Below are 15,742 nucleotides of genomic sequence, written 5' to 3'. Positions count from 1 at the left end.
GACAAACATCTCGGGACCACTTGATATACGGATACGTATCGCATATTCTAAATTCAAAGCGCATACCGCGATATCTAATTCCAACGGACTCGGTATATCGATCGATAGGCACGCGGGAATCGACGTCAGCGAATAAAGTTGCTCCCCGAAACGATTCCGCTTAATTCGTAATTCGTTATTCGAGAAATCGGTTTTGATGCCTCTCTATGTGTGCGGTTGCAATTTATCGCGATATACGTACAATTGCTCGTTAGACTTGCCTTGGAGTTGCGGTGAAACGTAAGTAAAACGTGTATAGCGTGATTAAAATCCGTGTAACGATGACGTATGATAACGTTTAATAACGGCGAGGTATACGATGTACCCGTGCATATCGCGATATAATACACCTTTCTACTATCGGATTACGCGACTTTAAATTTTGTACTGCAACTTTTTAACTCGATGCGTATCAAATATTTCTTTTTCTCCCTGTAATTTTTTTTTTTTTTTTTTTTTTTTTTAGATCTACGACTCGATCCCCTTTTATCTTTCCAGGTGTTTCAAAATGAAACTACGATCGATCGAATCCACTTGCCCCTTGTTGTTTAAAAATAGATTATTCTTATCGCGCGAAATTGTGAAACTTTGCACACCGAAATTTCATTAATTCGAATAGAATAAAATGGAGTTTGGAGAACAAATAGTGTAACAGAGAGGATTCTCGCTCGCACTTGTTCGTACAAATAATAGGAATTTCATTCGTTCGATCATCGAGAGTTGGATGATTGAAAGGAGGGAGAGGGGAGGGCAAAGCTTTTGATCCTTAAGAAATTTTAAGAAATTTGATCCTTAAGAATTTTATTTCAAACTGTTGATTCTGGTTTTGTAAGTCGTATAACAAGGTCAATTTCCCTCGTTGGATTTTGTTAAGTCGTTGAATTCATGTGAGACACGATTTTTTTCTCTTTGCTTTTTCTATTTATGCCAAGGAATAACTTATAGTTTCGTTCGAGTAAAGTTTCCTTTAAAACGCGATGTGGCCTTTTCTGCCCTTTTCTTCCCCGATCAAAGATCATCAATCTTGAATTTCGTAAATCGACGTCGTAATAACGCTAATGCTATTGCGCAAGCTCCTTCAAATGCTAAATTTATACCCTTCTATACTTGCCAACGTCGAAACAAACGAGATTTCTATTAATCTCGTTGCGATTTATTTATCCCCCCCCCCTCTCTTTTCTTTTTTTACATTTAACGACACTTGCATTTAAAACGATATTTGGAAATCGATATTTCTTCTTGTATGAAATTTTAGCACTTGGATGTTATTTACACGATTTTTATACTTGAAAAATATATTTAATTTCACACCATTCAGGCCATTCGATATTATCTGCTTTACAGACGAATTACTTTGTATGGGATAAATTAGAAGATTGATCGAAGAACTATGTATATATCCTCGTTCCGATCGAAAATACTTTGACCATCTTTTCTACACGTTCATAAAATCGCACACAAAATAATACGTTGTTATACAAATCATTTCCATTCGTCGGTCATGATAATCCGTAATGATATAATTTCACGTGGTTGCAACGCATGCGTGTAATAAGAATCGCAACTATCGCGCCATCTGTACAATTCTTGAAAAAAAAAAAAACAACTTGTCTTCTATATGAGAACTTACTTGGAACACGTAGTTACGCATCGTTGGTATCGCGATCAGTTATCTCGAAACATGGCCGAGAATCCAAGCGCGTCGAACGGTCGAAATCGGTCAATCGTCACCGACAAAAATTCCTCTTGAATAAATAATCAAGGATTGGTCTTTTTAATCGACGCGGGATATATGACGATTCTCTGAGAGATAAGTAAAAAAAAAATCGTCACGATTCGATAACTTGCGGTTGGAATTCGAAAGATATTTTAAAATTCGTAAGTCTCGATGAACGGAGGACACACAGCATGGAGTTGGTCGTTGGCACGCGAAAGTCGAACGAAGGAAGAAAGAAGAGAAAGAGAGAGGGACAGAGGAGAAGCGAGTGCGGTTCTTGCGGATGTTCGTCCCCCCACCACCGAAGGGATTCTCCTTGGACTGGAAAAAGGAAGACGGCGAATTTTGTTCGAATGCGACGATCGAATAAATACCCGCGTGGAAGCGGTACGCGTGCAGAGAGGAAAAGAGAAAGAGAAAGAGAAATGCAAGTTTCGCGCAGCAGTGCAAAGAAGACGCAAATGGTGTTCCTTAAAAAGGGAGCTGGAACGAACCTGTTATATCCGAAGGAAGCTCGCACGCATCTAACTGTTCCCTCTCTCCGTATACCTTCTTTCGAATATCTCCTCCTTGTCTTTATCGTTCCTCTTTCTTGCGTTCTCACGAAAGTCCACGATCTTTTTTCTCTTTCTCCCACCACCGAAGAGGAGAGGTCTCGCTCCCTCGCATCCTCGTCTGGATGCGGGCCCGACAGAGCGTTCCATCCTCGTCCGTTTTGTCGGTCGGTCGAGTCGAGAGGAACCAGGATGGAATATAGAATAGCTGAATGAGAGAGAGGGTTGGCGAAAGGTGGGAGAATGGCAAGCGTGGAGATTGCCTGTTGCCATGTGACTGCGGACACATCGGCGACCACGATTTTTCCAGCCAATCGACGGACGACGACGCACTTGCGCCGGAACCATTTCTTACCGCTTCTTCTTCTTTCTTCTTTCTTTTTCTTTCTTTTTCTTTTTTTCGCCTCGTGTTTGCATCGTTTCTGCTCTTTGCACCTCAACCGCGAGTTTTTAATGTCTCGTTAGGGTGTTAGTCACATTCCATCTAGCAAAATATATATATCCTATGTGCGTATTCTTTCGATTCGAACAACTCGAGATCTCGGGTATACAACGATCGCGTTGAAATGTGAAACTTTTTATACCGGGTTCGGTACGGTAACTAATTTTAAGAAAGTTCGAATCTTCGAAAAATTATTTCGATTAGTATATACGGAAAATATGATATTTTTTAATGACGGATATGATCGATTTTTGAATGTATCTTTTCGTATACGCGTTTTCTAAGCGATTCTTGGAAATAGTTGGAATATTGGCAATTTATGTGCTCGATCAATTTCCTTTGAAAAATTAGCAACGACACAACGACGAAGTCAATGGGTAGTCAAATATATCGGTCAATGGAATTTTAATAAAATGGTACTCGTTGTCTCGCGAATCATTGGCCGCAGTACGTCTTCTCGCTAATTGAAGGCTCATGGTACCAGAATACGATATCGCACGCTTAATTGTCCTGGAGTTTATCCACTTTAACCATTGGAATAACCCTTCTATTGCTACTATTCGAGTCGAGGTTAACCATGAGTCATTCGTTAATTGACCGTAAAAATTTTATATTTTTTTTTTTTACTCGATACGAATACTCTCATCCCCAATTTCGCTCACGCGTAGAAATGATACAATACCTGCCCGTTTAATCTTCTTACTTTGATTTCAACCTCGCTAAGTTATCGCATCTCGGAGTCTTGTTGCGTGTCAATTCTATCGACGATGTAACTCGAACCAAACGATCGGCTTAACAACCACCGAATAAATCTTTTTCGATCGATGATCCAGATCGGATCCGTTTGTGAACAAATCGCGGCTTTTGACTCTTTTTACTACGGTGTATAGACAAAAAAAAAAAATAAATAAAAAAGGTCAGACCTGTTGGTTGCCTGGTCCTTTGGAAAAGAGGGTTTAGCACTCGTCGAGGGAGAAAAAAAAAATAAGAATCGATTTTCAACTGCTTCACCGTGCTCGACTCGAGATATTCTCCAGAGTGGATTTTCAATCGATTCTCGAACCGTTCTCTCGTGGAGGAGGAATGAAAGACGAGAGAAGAATAACCCGCGAATAAAGTTTAAAGGTGGTTCGAATCGATCATTGTTGAACGAGTGCTACGTAATCGACTTATCGTCTTATTCCGTGGAGAGGGGCGCGTTTGAAATCGGGCGTTTAAATGGAACGAAATTAGCAAAGGAATTACGAAACGCGAAAGCTCTAAATCAAAGAGGATTCGATCTCGTCTTCGGTTATCTCGACTCGAATTTTCATCGTAAACGCGTGCAGGGGTGTCTACTATCTCTTAGAACACGATGGTGGAAAGTATTCTAAGAATCGATTACCAGAGTTCAACGCACCAACAACGTGCATCGAGCAAAAGGTTCGCCGGTGAAATATAGCGGGGGAAACGAGGCGAAGCGGTTCGATCGATTCAGAGGGATTCTGCTCGCTCGAATTCGATCCTTCGCTCTCCTCTCGGGAGCAGAAACTATACTCGTTGTACAGTTGCCAACTCTCCTCGCTCGCTCGTATAATTTTTTTCATTTGTCCTTCCCGTCCACTTCACTCGTCCATCCATCCGTGTTTCGTTCCAGTTTCGTAAACTTATTTCGACTCGCGATTAACTCGCGAGAAACTTGTCGAGACCAACCGTCGTCCCATACGAAACGACATACCGTAAGATAATAGCACTCGTTAACCGACTAAATATCTTGACTCGAAAATTTTACTTCGGTTACCTACCGATAGAGCAGCTGGAAAAAATTTGTCATTGTTAGGAGACTGAGTTGGAAAAATAAGTTGGTTAAAAATTTCGAATAAAGTTAACTTTAAGCAATTTTTTTACTTATTAAAAATAGTTTGAATAACATTTATTCGTAACTATTATAATCGATACGCTCGACCATTTGGCACGATTATTATTATGTTTTGAACAATAAATTATTGAAATAACTTATCGAAATAATTTTATTCGTAATTTCAATTATTAAATTTTCCCCGTCACTGCTAAAATATAAATATGTATTTAAACAATTATAAACAGGTATATCGAATTTAACCAAACGGATACGTGAAAGTCAAAGTTAAATTATTAAATTTTAATATCGAGAAATACATTTTTTTGCATCGATAAGCTAATTTGAGGGAAACGAAGTACTTAATCAATTCATTACGCTTCAGTGAGTTATAATAAAAATAAAATGCCGATATATCTGTGTAATTGTACAAATCGCATGTAAAACTGAATTACATTTTTTTTTTTTTTTAATTCCAAACAGCAACAGTTACTTATTTTTTTCTAGATTTTAAAAAATTCAATTCAACGAAGTTCGAGTAAAAATATGCAATTCGAACGAATACCTTACGATCGAGAAACTTTAAATATAAATAAATTCGTTGATTATTGATCACATTTATTTGTTTATGTTCCGACTACCGTCGCCAAAACTGCGACTCATCGATGAAAATTTTTTAAGACAAGTCATTATTATTCTCATTCGATCTCAAATCGAAAGAAATTTTTCGAAATGCAACGAATAATAATACATCGAGAAACTTGATTCCAATTGCACTTGTTAAAATTATTCATTCCTTTTTTTTTCATTTAATCCCTTCAAAGATACCATAACTTATACTTTCGATACTAATAATCGTCGAGTAAAATAAAATACGTATATTAAGAGAATAATTTCAATTTAGATAAAAAAAAAAAAACGTCGATGAATGGAATTAAAAGAGAAATTAAAAGAAAAATTAGACGGAAAAATTTAGCCAAGTTTCGCGGAAACCACGTGTTGTATTATAGAGGCAGGACGAGACGAAGAAAGAGAGAGAGAGAAAGAAGGGAGGAACGTCGATGACGACAAAGGAGGAAGGAAGAAAGAAGAGGCGGGTAGGGAGTGAGAGTGGGGGGAGAGGAGGGAAGATAAGAGGGGTGGGGCGGAGGGCGGAGGAGAGAGAGAGAGAAGAGCACCCCGCGGCGCGCCCATTGCATTCCACGCATCGTTCGCCGCTGCAACCCGCTTTGACTCGCCGACCGTGCTCGAGGATCGAACTCGAACTCGCTATCGATTCCCAGGTATTTTGCGGGGCCGACAATGCCCGCCTTAACCGGCTCCCGCCGCTTCGCCTCCGCGACTGGGCCTCGACGAGGTCGAGGCGACCGTCTCCAACTTCATTTACCCGTTTAAGTCTCTCTCCCCTCTCGTCAGCCGCATACTTTCCAGATTTGCCCCTCTAGATCTCGGTCGAATCTAACCTTTTACGTTTTCCAACTTGTAACTTCCTCGTTAGGAAGGAGAGGAGAATTAGTATCGATTGAAAATTTGGGATTTAATACGAGACGAATATCTTCGATTTTGTTGAGTAATAAAATATAGAATACGAATATGGTTTAAATTAAACAATAATCTCATGAATGTTATTTAAATCGATTGGATATTATTGATATTATATTTTATATTTATATTTTGAAACTCGAATTCGGTACAACGTACAAAATACTTTCGCTTTTCATCGTTCCGTTACATCATCTTCTCCCTCCTGCTTTTATCCCCCTTTTCTGCTACAAGGTTCCTGGTTATCACGTAGCCACCATTCGTATCTTAACGCGCATAACTACATTGTTTATAAAGGGCCGTCCCCAGACCGTAATAAACACACCCCTTTTCGCGAATTCTCGGCGAAATTCCTTTTCCCCCTTTTCTCCGCGTTGAGAATAAGTATTAAATTAGTTGCTCGAGCGCCTCGACGATCGGTTCAAGTTTCACGGCTGTGCGTAATTCTCCCCGAAGATTATGCGCGATCCTCACTTTTCGTTCTTGTTCAATTTAATTCGTCAAGTTTTTAATCGAATTCATTAACTGAATAATTAAGTAGCGGGGAAAATGATGAATTTACGAGTGAAACTCGGGGGATGAAACTCACATTTCGTTATTTCAATGTTTCGATGATGAGAGATTGAGAGAGAAAGAGAGAGAGTAGAAAGTGGCGTAAATTAGCCGCAATTGTTGGTTATTCGAAGGGTTAATGGAATGGCGAGTATCGGCTCGACCGAAAACGCGTATTCCCGTTTAATATTTTTCCCGCTCGTTTCGTTTGATTCAAGACGAAACGTGTGTCAACTAGTGGACGAGTGTCCGTGACGTCAACTTGGTTAAATTGGCTGAACTTTGAACCCGTGAGTAATCGTCACTCGTTTCTCTCGCATTTCGTTCTTTATCCAGTTGAGATGCTTTCTTCTTTCGAATCTCGTCTCTTTGAATCGAATCGCGAAAATTCAATATAAATAATCGAAATAAGTAAGTAAATATAAGTAATATTTATTTCGCGCTCGTCGAATTCATTGAATCGATCGATTTTTTTCAACGCGAAAAAAGAAAAAGACTTTGTTGTGTCAGCTACTCGTTACAGTTCGCATGAAAGAAGGAGGTAGTATCGGGAATTGACGATTATTGGATAATACACGAGTTGCGCGACGAACGTATGGGAAATCTTAACTGGATCACCGTGTTGCACAGTGCATTCCGCGAATGGCGACAATCCTTCTTGCTTAGGTAATGCTTTTGTGCGGCCGACTCGCATTCAAATCCCTCCAAGAAGACCGGCCTCGTTTTGTACCTGCACAAATCAAACAGGTTTAAACAACGTCACGTTGATAAACGAGGCTTTCGACTACGCCCGGCGCTAAAATGGACAAATTAATTTCGTGTTGGAACCGAACACTCGCGCCCTCCTTGTCGAATTTCGACGACTCGCTCGTCACGTGATTTCGCATCGCGCCTCGCGCGCTCCGTCTGTTGTTTTCAACGAAAAGCTTTCCGTTCGAACGAATGAAAAATAGAAACAAGAGACAAACGAATATTTGCTCGCGTTGTTACGACCGTGACACGTTTTATCGTACGATGCGCGGCGTGATAGATTGATGGCCGTTCATCAGCCGGAATACCATGTTTAACAAAAGCGTTATAAATTATTACGAATCCAATGGATATAAATTGAACTGAGGAAGTATAGAGAGAGACAGAGAAAGAGAGAAAGACGAGCCTCGTTGATCGTATAACAGAACGGTAGATAGATATTTGTCGGCATGGTTGACGAAATTCATCGTTTCTATAAAGTTCGATCGATCTTTTTCCATTTGATGATGATTCGAAATGAAGAGAATTTTGGAGACGAAATCGCGCAAGACAAACGCAAACGATTAACCGAGACTAATTACTAAAGATGAGGTTTATTATAATGGAAGGAGAGGAAGGAGAGAGAGAAAGAGGAGAATTTGAAACTCGCCTTTGAACGAAATTCGTTCCAGATTAACTCGTTTACGGTTCATCCATTTCCACGCAAAGCTCTTTCCACACGGATTAATCACGCGTCGAAGACGGACGAGCCAACACTGCCGCCTCCGCGTTATCCCTCGTCATCTTAATAAATTTGACTCTCCGGTTAATTATAGTCTTTCCAAACTCATGAATGAAACGGATATATTCTCCGTATCGAGAGAACAAACAATCATCATTTCGCGACCGCTTTAATGACAATCATTTTTCCCATGTATTCTTCTCCGTATATAATATTCCATTCACATCGCTTTAACGAGTTATTGACATGATACGATATTTAAATTTCCATACGATTGGTAATAGGATTATTTATGAATTATGTATCGTATGTGCTTTCCGCGTTTTATGTATCGTTTTAATAACTTATTTTCAACGATTATTTTCGAAATTATTCGCGAATAGAGAAAAATCTATTTTCGATTTTCGTTCATTTAATCTCTCGCATCTGACGAAGATCTCGCGTACGAAAACCGAATTAGTCCTAGGTTTCCGTGCGTTATTCCGAGACTGGCTCCCACGTCGGGCCGTGAAAATAAAATAGGCTTAAAGTGGGATTGGAGGAACGGGGCAACAACGACATTAGCTTCGTGTGCAGCCCGAGGACTGTATCTAAACCTCGAGTTTTACTGCGTTACATTTACATTCCATTACGATACGCGGACAAAACTCGGTCCCGATAACAGAATTAGCTCGAACCTTCGGAGGGAATGAGAAACGATTAAATGTCACCTATGTTTTTCAACGCGTTAAAGGACTCGATCTAACATTTTCTTGGTTACGAAAATTATTCGCATCGCTTTATTTCACTCGAGAATCGATACTTTCGATTGTTGTAGATAATGTTATAAATATTCGAGAGGACGATGACAACTTTTCTTTCTCGACCTTAACCTAACTTGTTGCTCTTCCCTTCTAAGACCATATCGCGAATACGATTATATTACGTGGCAAATATATAACTATCCCTATCTTTTCTGAATCGGTGCACGTATTTTCGCAAAAGAAAAAAAAAAAAACGAATCGAAACTATTTTAAAAGCGGCATATGAAAATTTAATATTTCGACGTTGCATCCATGTACGACGTGTAAAAAGCGATTCTCTCGTCCCGAAACGAACCGTGGTAATGGAAAACTCGTCTCGTGAAATAGACTCGTCTCTTCACTCGCGTTCCTCGACGCGTCCAAGAAGGTGAAACACGGTGTATCGTTTAATAAACGGCCGGTATGCCGCGATGAGGATCCCTCAAATTCCAGCTTTAATCCAGTTCACTCGAGGAATTCGAGCAGTCCACGCGAGCTTCCCTCGTGTCGCCTTTGCATTTTCCCTTCTTCGAATTTTTATTTCACGGGGGTTGTTGGATCATATTCGAAACATTTGAATTTTAATTTAATTATCTGTCGTACATCTTGACGAAATTTTCTCCAGTCTCGAAAATTATCATCCCAAAGCGAATCGATGCGTATTTATCGTATTTGTAAATCAATTTTTCGTTTGTCCAATATTGGATCGATATATCCAAGCACGAATTTGAAACCGCTATGAATCCAATAATATATCGAATACTCGTTTATCCTCTTATTGTTAATTTCCATAAGTCAACTCGACTAATTTTGAGAAAAAAACTGTGCAAACACTGAAATTGTTATAATCTTGGCCAAGATGAAATTAATCGAAGAAGGACGTGACACGTGTATACATAGAGAACAATTGTTGTACGTGTTGCATCATTTATTATCTTTTTTTTTTTTTCTTTCAAATCGTATTATTATACAATTCGAATTGTCTGGACAGGAGACATGTCGTGTCGTGTGTGTGAACGACGCACAATATTGTCTGACAGGTAGAGCGGTATGCGTTTATTCATCGGTATTTGAGGACACGCCTTCCACTCTTTGCACCAGTTTTTTCTCAATGCCTGTCACAACGCTACGAATTCCACTTGTAGGGAGGGAATTTTTCGAATACGTTTTCCAGGGAACAAAAGGGATAATTTTTCGATAATTAATCGATCGATTTCAATAATAATTTTCGAAATATCGTGGTATTAAATTTAATTGTCAGATAACTCTCTCGCTTTTTTTTTCAAAGGGGGAAAATAAAAAATTTGGAATAAAAAGTTGACCTCGCCTCTGAACTAAACTCGTTACGTGATTACAACGCGAACTTTTGTAGAGAGAGACGAACAACCTTGAACCAAAGAGGGGAAAAAAGTGGAAAATTATTCGAAATTTGATAATCGTCTATAATCCTTCAGTTCATCACAGTAATAACTCGAAGAAGATTTTCGAGCATTCGTGTGTATATTTTCCGCAATTATTATTTTCCACCAATGAAAAGGATGAATCTCGTGATGAATCGCGCCCTCTAGACTAGGTGAGATTCTAGTTGTACGAAATAACGATCCTCGTATATTTCGAGGCGGAGAGGAAAGGAAACTTGAGATATATTTCACGTCGGAGGAATTGAAAAATTACAATCGTCCCCTCTCGCCAGGATACACTTAGGCTCGTTCCACACTCGTTTTCACGAAAATCGCTTCGAATCCCTCCGAAAGATACAAAATTCTAATAATAATTAAAGATATTGTTTACTGGTTGACAATCCTGACACCTTACGATAGTTGTAGAAGAGGTATAATTTGATTATTCAAAACTAAAAATTATTTTCATTATTATAAAATTAAGTAAATCGTCCAAGATTAGAAGAAGTTGAAAATATTTTCGAAACTATAGAATTGTCTAGTTTATTCGTATATTCGAATACGAAATTACACTTATAAATTAAACTATCGTTACGAGTCGTAATTAATTTATTGATGAGAAATAAATAAATTTTTGTATTATATCGATACGTTAGAATTTTCTGGATTCTATACCTACGTTACGCATCGAGGTTTAGATACAAATCGTTATTCTGAATTGGTATATGTGACGACGAACACCACGGTAGAAACAAAAATACGTGTGAAAATAGGCGTTTCCTTTCTCGTTAACCAATCAGCACGCGAGACTTCTTTCCACCAATGAACAATAATATTCACTGCTGAAAAAAGTCTAGTAGAACGGCAGAGAAACGAGAAGTCCTTCAAACGCTTTGTTGATAATTCTGACGCTACACACTATATAATAAAAGAGCTATAATTATAATATTTAAAATTGTAAAAATTATTATGAAGTTAGGATAATCATCTAAGACTGAAATATTTCCAAAACTATCTATAATGTTTAGCTTATTCGTTTAGTCGAATACGAAATTATATTTATAAATTAAATTATTGTTACGAATCGTAATTATCTATCGTAATTATTAATCTATACGTTAATCGTCAATTGAATTTGTGAAAATAAGCGTTTCCATTCAAATTATCAATCAGATCCGCATTCCTTCGTGTCTTCTTCTGTGTCTCGCGATTCGCGACTCTTCGATTCTCCTTCTCTTTCCTGTATACTTTCAGCTAGGCAATATTCAAATGCATTTGACCCTCGATCGTTGGAAAAAGGTTCTTCTTTCCATTCAACGTGGAATGTTTCTACATCTGCGGAGTATTCGTCTCCCTCGATTCTATACAACCCATAAAGCCTTCGTTCAATATTGAATATGTATATACATATATATATATCCTTTATTCAGCTTTTCACGTTCTTCGTACCATTTATATCTTTCTCCACGTTTTTATCGCTCGGCTAATTGTTAGCATAGCGATGAATAACCGATTCAATTTTTATAAATTTAATTCATGTTCAAATTTAGTAAATAACCATTTTTCGAAATTGGTTTATTAACGACTTCAATCGAATTATCAAAAATTTGATCAAAACATCGAACGAGAACGTTTCCAACCGATTGTATATCTCGTTTCGTCGAAATCTCGTTTTCCTGGAACCTCCTCGACTCGGTTGGAGTCGAATTCTCACCAACTTCGATTACCGTTTACCCATGACTCACCTGCGGTCGCCGGCTCGAGACAGAACAAGGGGATGAGATGGCGGGAGGAGGAAGGAAGCGAGGAAGAGGTGGGTAACGAATCAGCCGCGCAACACGTAAGAAATATCGCGTTACCGTCGAACGGTAAGATTTCGGTATCGCGGTTAATGGGGGATTGGTTCATCGTCTCGTTATCAGCCGACATCGATACTCCTCTGTTCGTCAGCGCGATTTCGCGGTAACATCGATCCACCCTATCGATCCTGACCACCCTCAATGCATAGAATGAGGCCTAAAGTTTCAAGTGCAAACGGATGATTCCTCTTGTCGGAGGCTTTTGAGAAAAATTTGAATTAATTTCTAATACGAACGAATTATAGGAGATTATTATGTGAGTTAACTTTTCATAATTCCATATTTTTTTGTTTATCTTTTTACAAGTTTTCAGTCGTATCCTACGTATTTCACGTAGAGAGAGAGGGGATATCACGTAGGCAGGATTCGTACGTATTTTTATTCTCACGTCGACGATTACGTAACAAGAAAATTCCGATTTCGTGGCAGTAGCGATTCGAATAGGAGCTGGACAAAATTATTATATTGCTTTTTATTATAATTTGTTATTTCATTAAAAATTATATATAACATAAAAATAGAAAGTTTCTACTTCATTCGATTCTTATGGAACGATGGTGGAACATATAAAAAAATCATTACATCGCATACATGAATTTCTAATACGAAGTAATTATTTAACTTTAAATTTAATTTAAAAAGAAAAAATAAAAAACTTATCGATAATTTATTTAAATTAAAACAGATGTTTCGAGATATTATATCCATTACAAAATTGAAATTTAAATGCTTCTTAAAAAATTTACAGAATATTTCTCAACTATTGAATTAGTTCTCTGTCTATATACGCATATTTTGTTTAATCTGTAAATATGTTTAAAAACAGAATTTAAAATTTTAACACATAAGAGTTTTAATGATATAATTATCATATATGACAAATAATTATTTCCACATGGAAATAATCTTGATAATGCTTATCAAGAAACGATGTTCTTGCATTTAATCCATTTTTCTTCACGGATAGATTTATAAAGATCTATCTATTTGCCAGCAACAGACGATTCTTCTCCCACGCGTCGTTCTCCGTGCCAGAGATGTCGTTCTGCGACCACGCGGCCCATTATCTTGCGTTATTACCTCGGTATGCGTGCTTATCAAGAGATAATCCTCCAATCTTCTAATCTCGTTCATTTGAATCGCGGCGCATAAGCGGAGCGCACGATTACCATTTATATTCCGGGTCAAGGGTGACGAACACAGTTGCCTCCTTTCTTTCTCCACTGCGAAATATATCTAGAGGCGAATCGAAAGTTCGACGATTCAAAGATAAAAAAACTTCGCTGCTTTCGTTTATATGATTGAACACGTTGCGTAGAAATTGCGAAATTGTTGAAAGTGCACGAACATGAAAGATCCGAAAGGAAACAGATACACGAAAGAAAAGAAAACGAAAGTTTATGTCGTTCTCGAGTTACAAATTATAATTAGCATAAAAGTATAATAAAAATATATATATATATATATCCTTTTCTCTATTTTATCCTTTCGATCGAATTAATTTTGCGGATTTCCATTTTTCTATTCCAATTTTTTTGAAAGCAACCGCGTTCAGGTTTGAAAAATTACCGTGATGGAAATAGAATGGAACGCTCGAAAACGAACCGTCAGCTTTTCCGTCTCGAATTTCACGTCTCCTTCCTCAATTAACTTCTCTCATCCCCGATCCCTCCGAACGATGAAAAATTGCCGCCGAATTTTTACACATTCGCGGAGATCCCTTATTTCCCGAAATTTCGCCCGTTAGGGGACGAAAAAGGAATTATCGGGTCGGCAATTTCCACGCGACCGTTATGTATGTCGCGCGTTTATCTCGAAGCGCAAAGCGTGAGTTGCGCAAGAAAACGTTTGCATACACGATCGTCATTAAGGTTATCGTTCGTATCTGCCGACACACCTTCCCCCTCCACACTCGCCTCCCTCGCAACACTCCCGTCCTAATTACTTTTTAACGCCGGCTATAAAAGGAAGTAAGCGGTTCTCGAGCTTCTCGAACCGGCATAATCGTAAAACCATCTGACAACCATCGGCCTCGTAATTAAGCCGCCACGCGTGGGCGTACAAACCTTCCTCGTCTCTCTCTCTCTCTCTCTCTCTCTCTCTCTCTCTCTCTCTCTCTCTCTCTCTCTCATTCCCGCTTTCTTTCCTCATTTCTTTTCATAATAATAAAATTGTTACAACCTCGTTTTTCTTTTCTACTCGTCTCTTTCCTTCCTCGAGGATTTAACCCGTTGCATTTCAACGAAGCTTGCTGCTTCTCCTGATAGATCCTTTATTGATTAACAACGGAAATCGAGATTAACCATCTGATCCATTATGACAATATTTTATCACAATACGATGATGATTTTAAAACAAAAATTTTAAATGTTTATAATTATACGCTTTTGATCACCGTTTCACAGTTGACCGCGCCACGTTCTTCGTTCCATCTTCTTCGAATAATTCCGTTCGCGTTAATGTAATAACAGTTTCTCGCTTAATGTTTACAGTTTTTATCGCGTTTTATTCGCGATATTGTTGAAGGTAACATTGGCACAGAGGGCAAAATATACGCGATAGTGACGGAACTCGTTCGAATCATGGGGACGGATTGGTGGAGAGGATAAAGACGTAGCGACGATCACGTTTCAGGTGAGGAAGGTGTGCGGCCGCTCGGAGCTGGAGCCGTCGTCGTCGTCGAGCGAGAGGAGCGTCGCGGATGCAGCTGGAACGGGGAAATCGTCGTCGAGCGGGATCGAGACGCACGCAGCTGCTGCTGCGCCCAGCCGGACCTTGCCATCCCAGTTGCACGTGCAGCTCGGCAATTTCCTGGCCAGCGTGGTCAGGTCTCGCACCTTCTACGGCACCCTGGCCGACACGATCTGCGAGGAGTATCCGGACAAACGGTGCTGGAACGGCGAACGAGTCGGGGAGTGAGTAGCGTTCTTTTCTTTTTTTTTTTCTTCCCCTCTCCCCCTCGCTTTTCAACTTTCCTCGAACCTCGATGGAGGAGCATAACCATTTCGAATTTTAGTATTTTAGGAAAAATCGCTCGAAATTCTTTCCGACGGCCAACTTCGACGTTTCGTCTACGCCAAAAATGTTCCGTTTCCATCGAATTTCATCTTCTTCTCGAATTTATTATTCTTCCGCTCGCTCGATCCGATCATTTATCATTGATTTTCACACCAAAATTTCCGTTCGCATAATCCTTTCTAATCTTCGAACAACTCCTTGTTCGCTTGAGTTTTCTCGCAATTCGCATCGAGGCTTAAGTAAGTGAGTGACAGGTGCATCTTCTGTGGTTCTAAATGTTTGGAATGGAAAAGGAAAGGGAGAGAGAGAGAGAGAGAGAGAGAGAGAGCGAGTGAGGGTTTGCGGGGGCACGTTGGTCGACGATCGAGTCATCGGCGAGAAACGTTTTCCAAGCACGTATACACCAGCTTCCCTCCCCTTTGCCCCTTTCAACTCGATCCTCTCAGCGTATCAGCGGCAGTGCCGGTGTACGGTTTCAGGCCCGCGATAGAATCGGCTTGGTGGGGGGGCGCATCGGGCAAAAATGAGC

At 39.3% G+C, this 15,742-nt stretch overlaps 1 protein-coding gene across 2 annotated transcripts in view; it reads left to right on the top strand.

The window, feature by feature from the left end:
* The window catches only part of LOC122715360 (division abnormally delayed protein), a 96,894-nt gene that overhangs the window by 50,922 nt on the left and 30,230 nt on the right, over positions 1 to 15,742 (top strand). Inside the window, exons 5-6 of one of the 2 annotated variants that reach the window (XM_043937499.1) lie at positions 14,830 to 15,110; positions 15,212 to 15,719. In XM_043937499.1, coding sequence (XP_043793434.1) covers positions 14,830 to 15,110; positions 15,212 to 15,386 — 456 coding nt within the window. In that variant the 3' untranslated portion in view covers positions 15,387 to 15,719. Of the gene's footprint in view, positions 1 to 14,829; positions 15,111 to 15,211; positions 15,720 to 15,742 lie in introns of those variants that run through there. The other variant, XM_043937498.1, reaches the window with a different exon arrangement.

The sequence above is a fragment of the Apis laboriosa genome, unplaced genomic scaffold, assembly GCF_014066325.1.
Source record: "Apis laboriosa isolate Shangri-la unplaced genomic scaffold, ASM1406632v1 scaffold34_cov151, whole genome shotgun sequence".
Taxonomy (NCBI): Eukaryota; Metazoa; Arthropoda; class Insecta; order Hymenoptera; family Apidae; genus Apis; species Apis laboriosa.
This window is presented reverse-complemented; position numbering and strand designations above follow the sequence as displayed.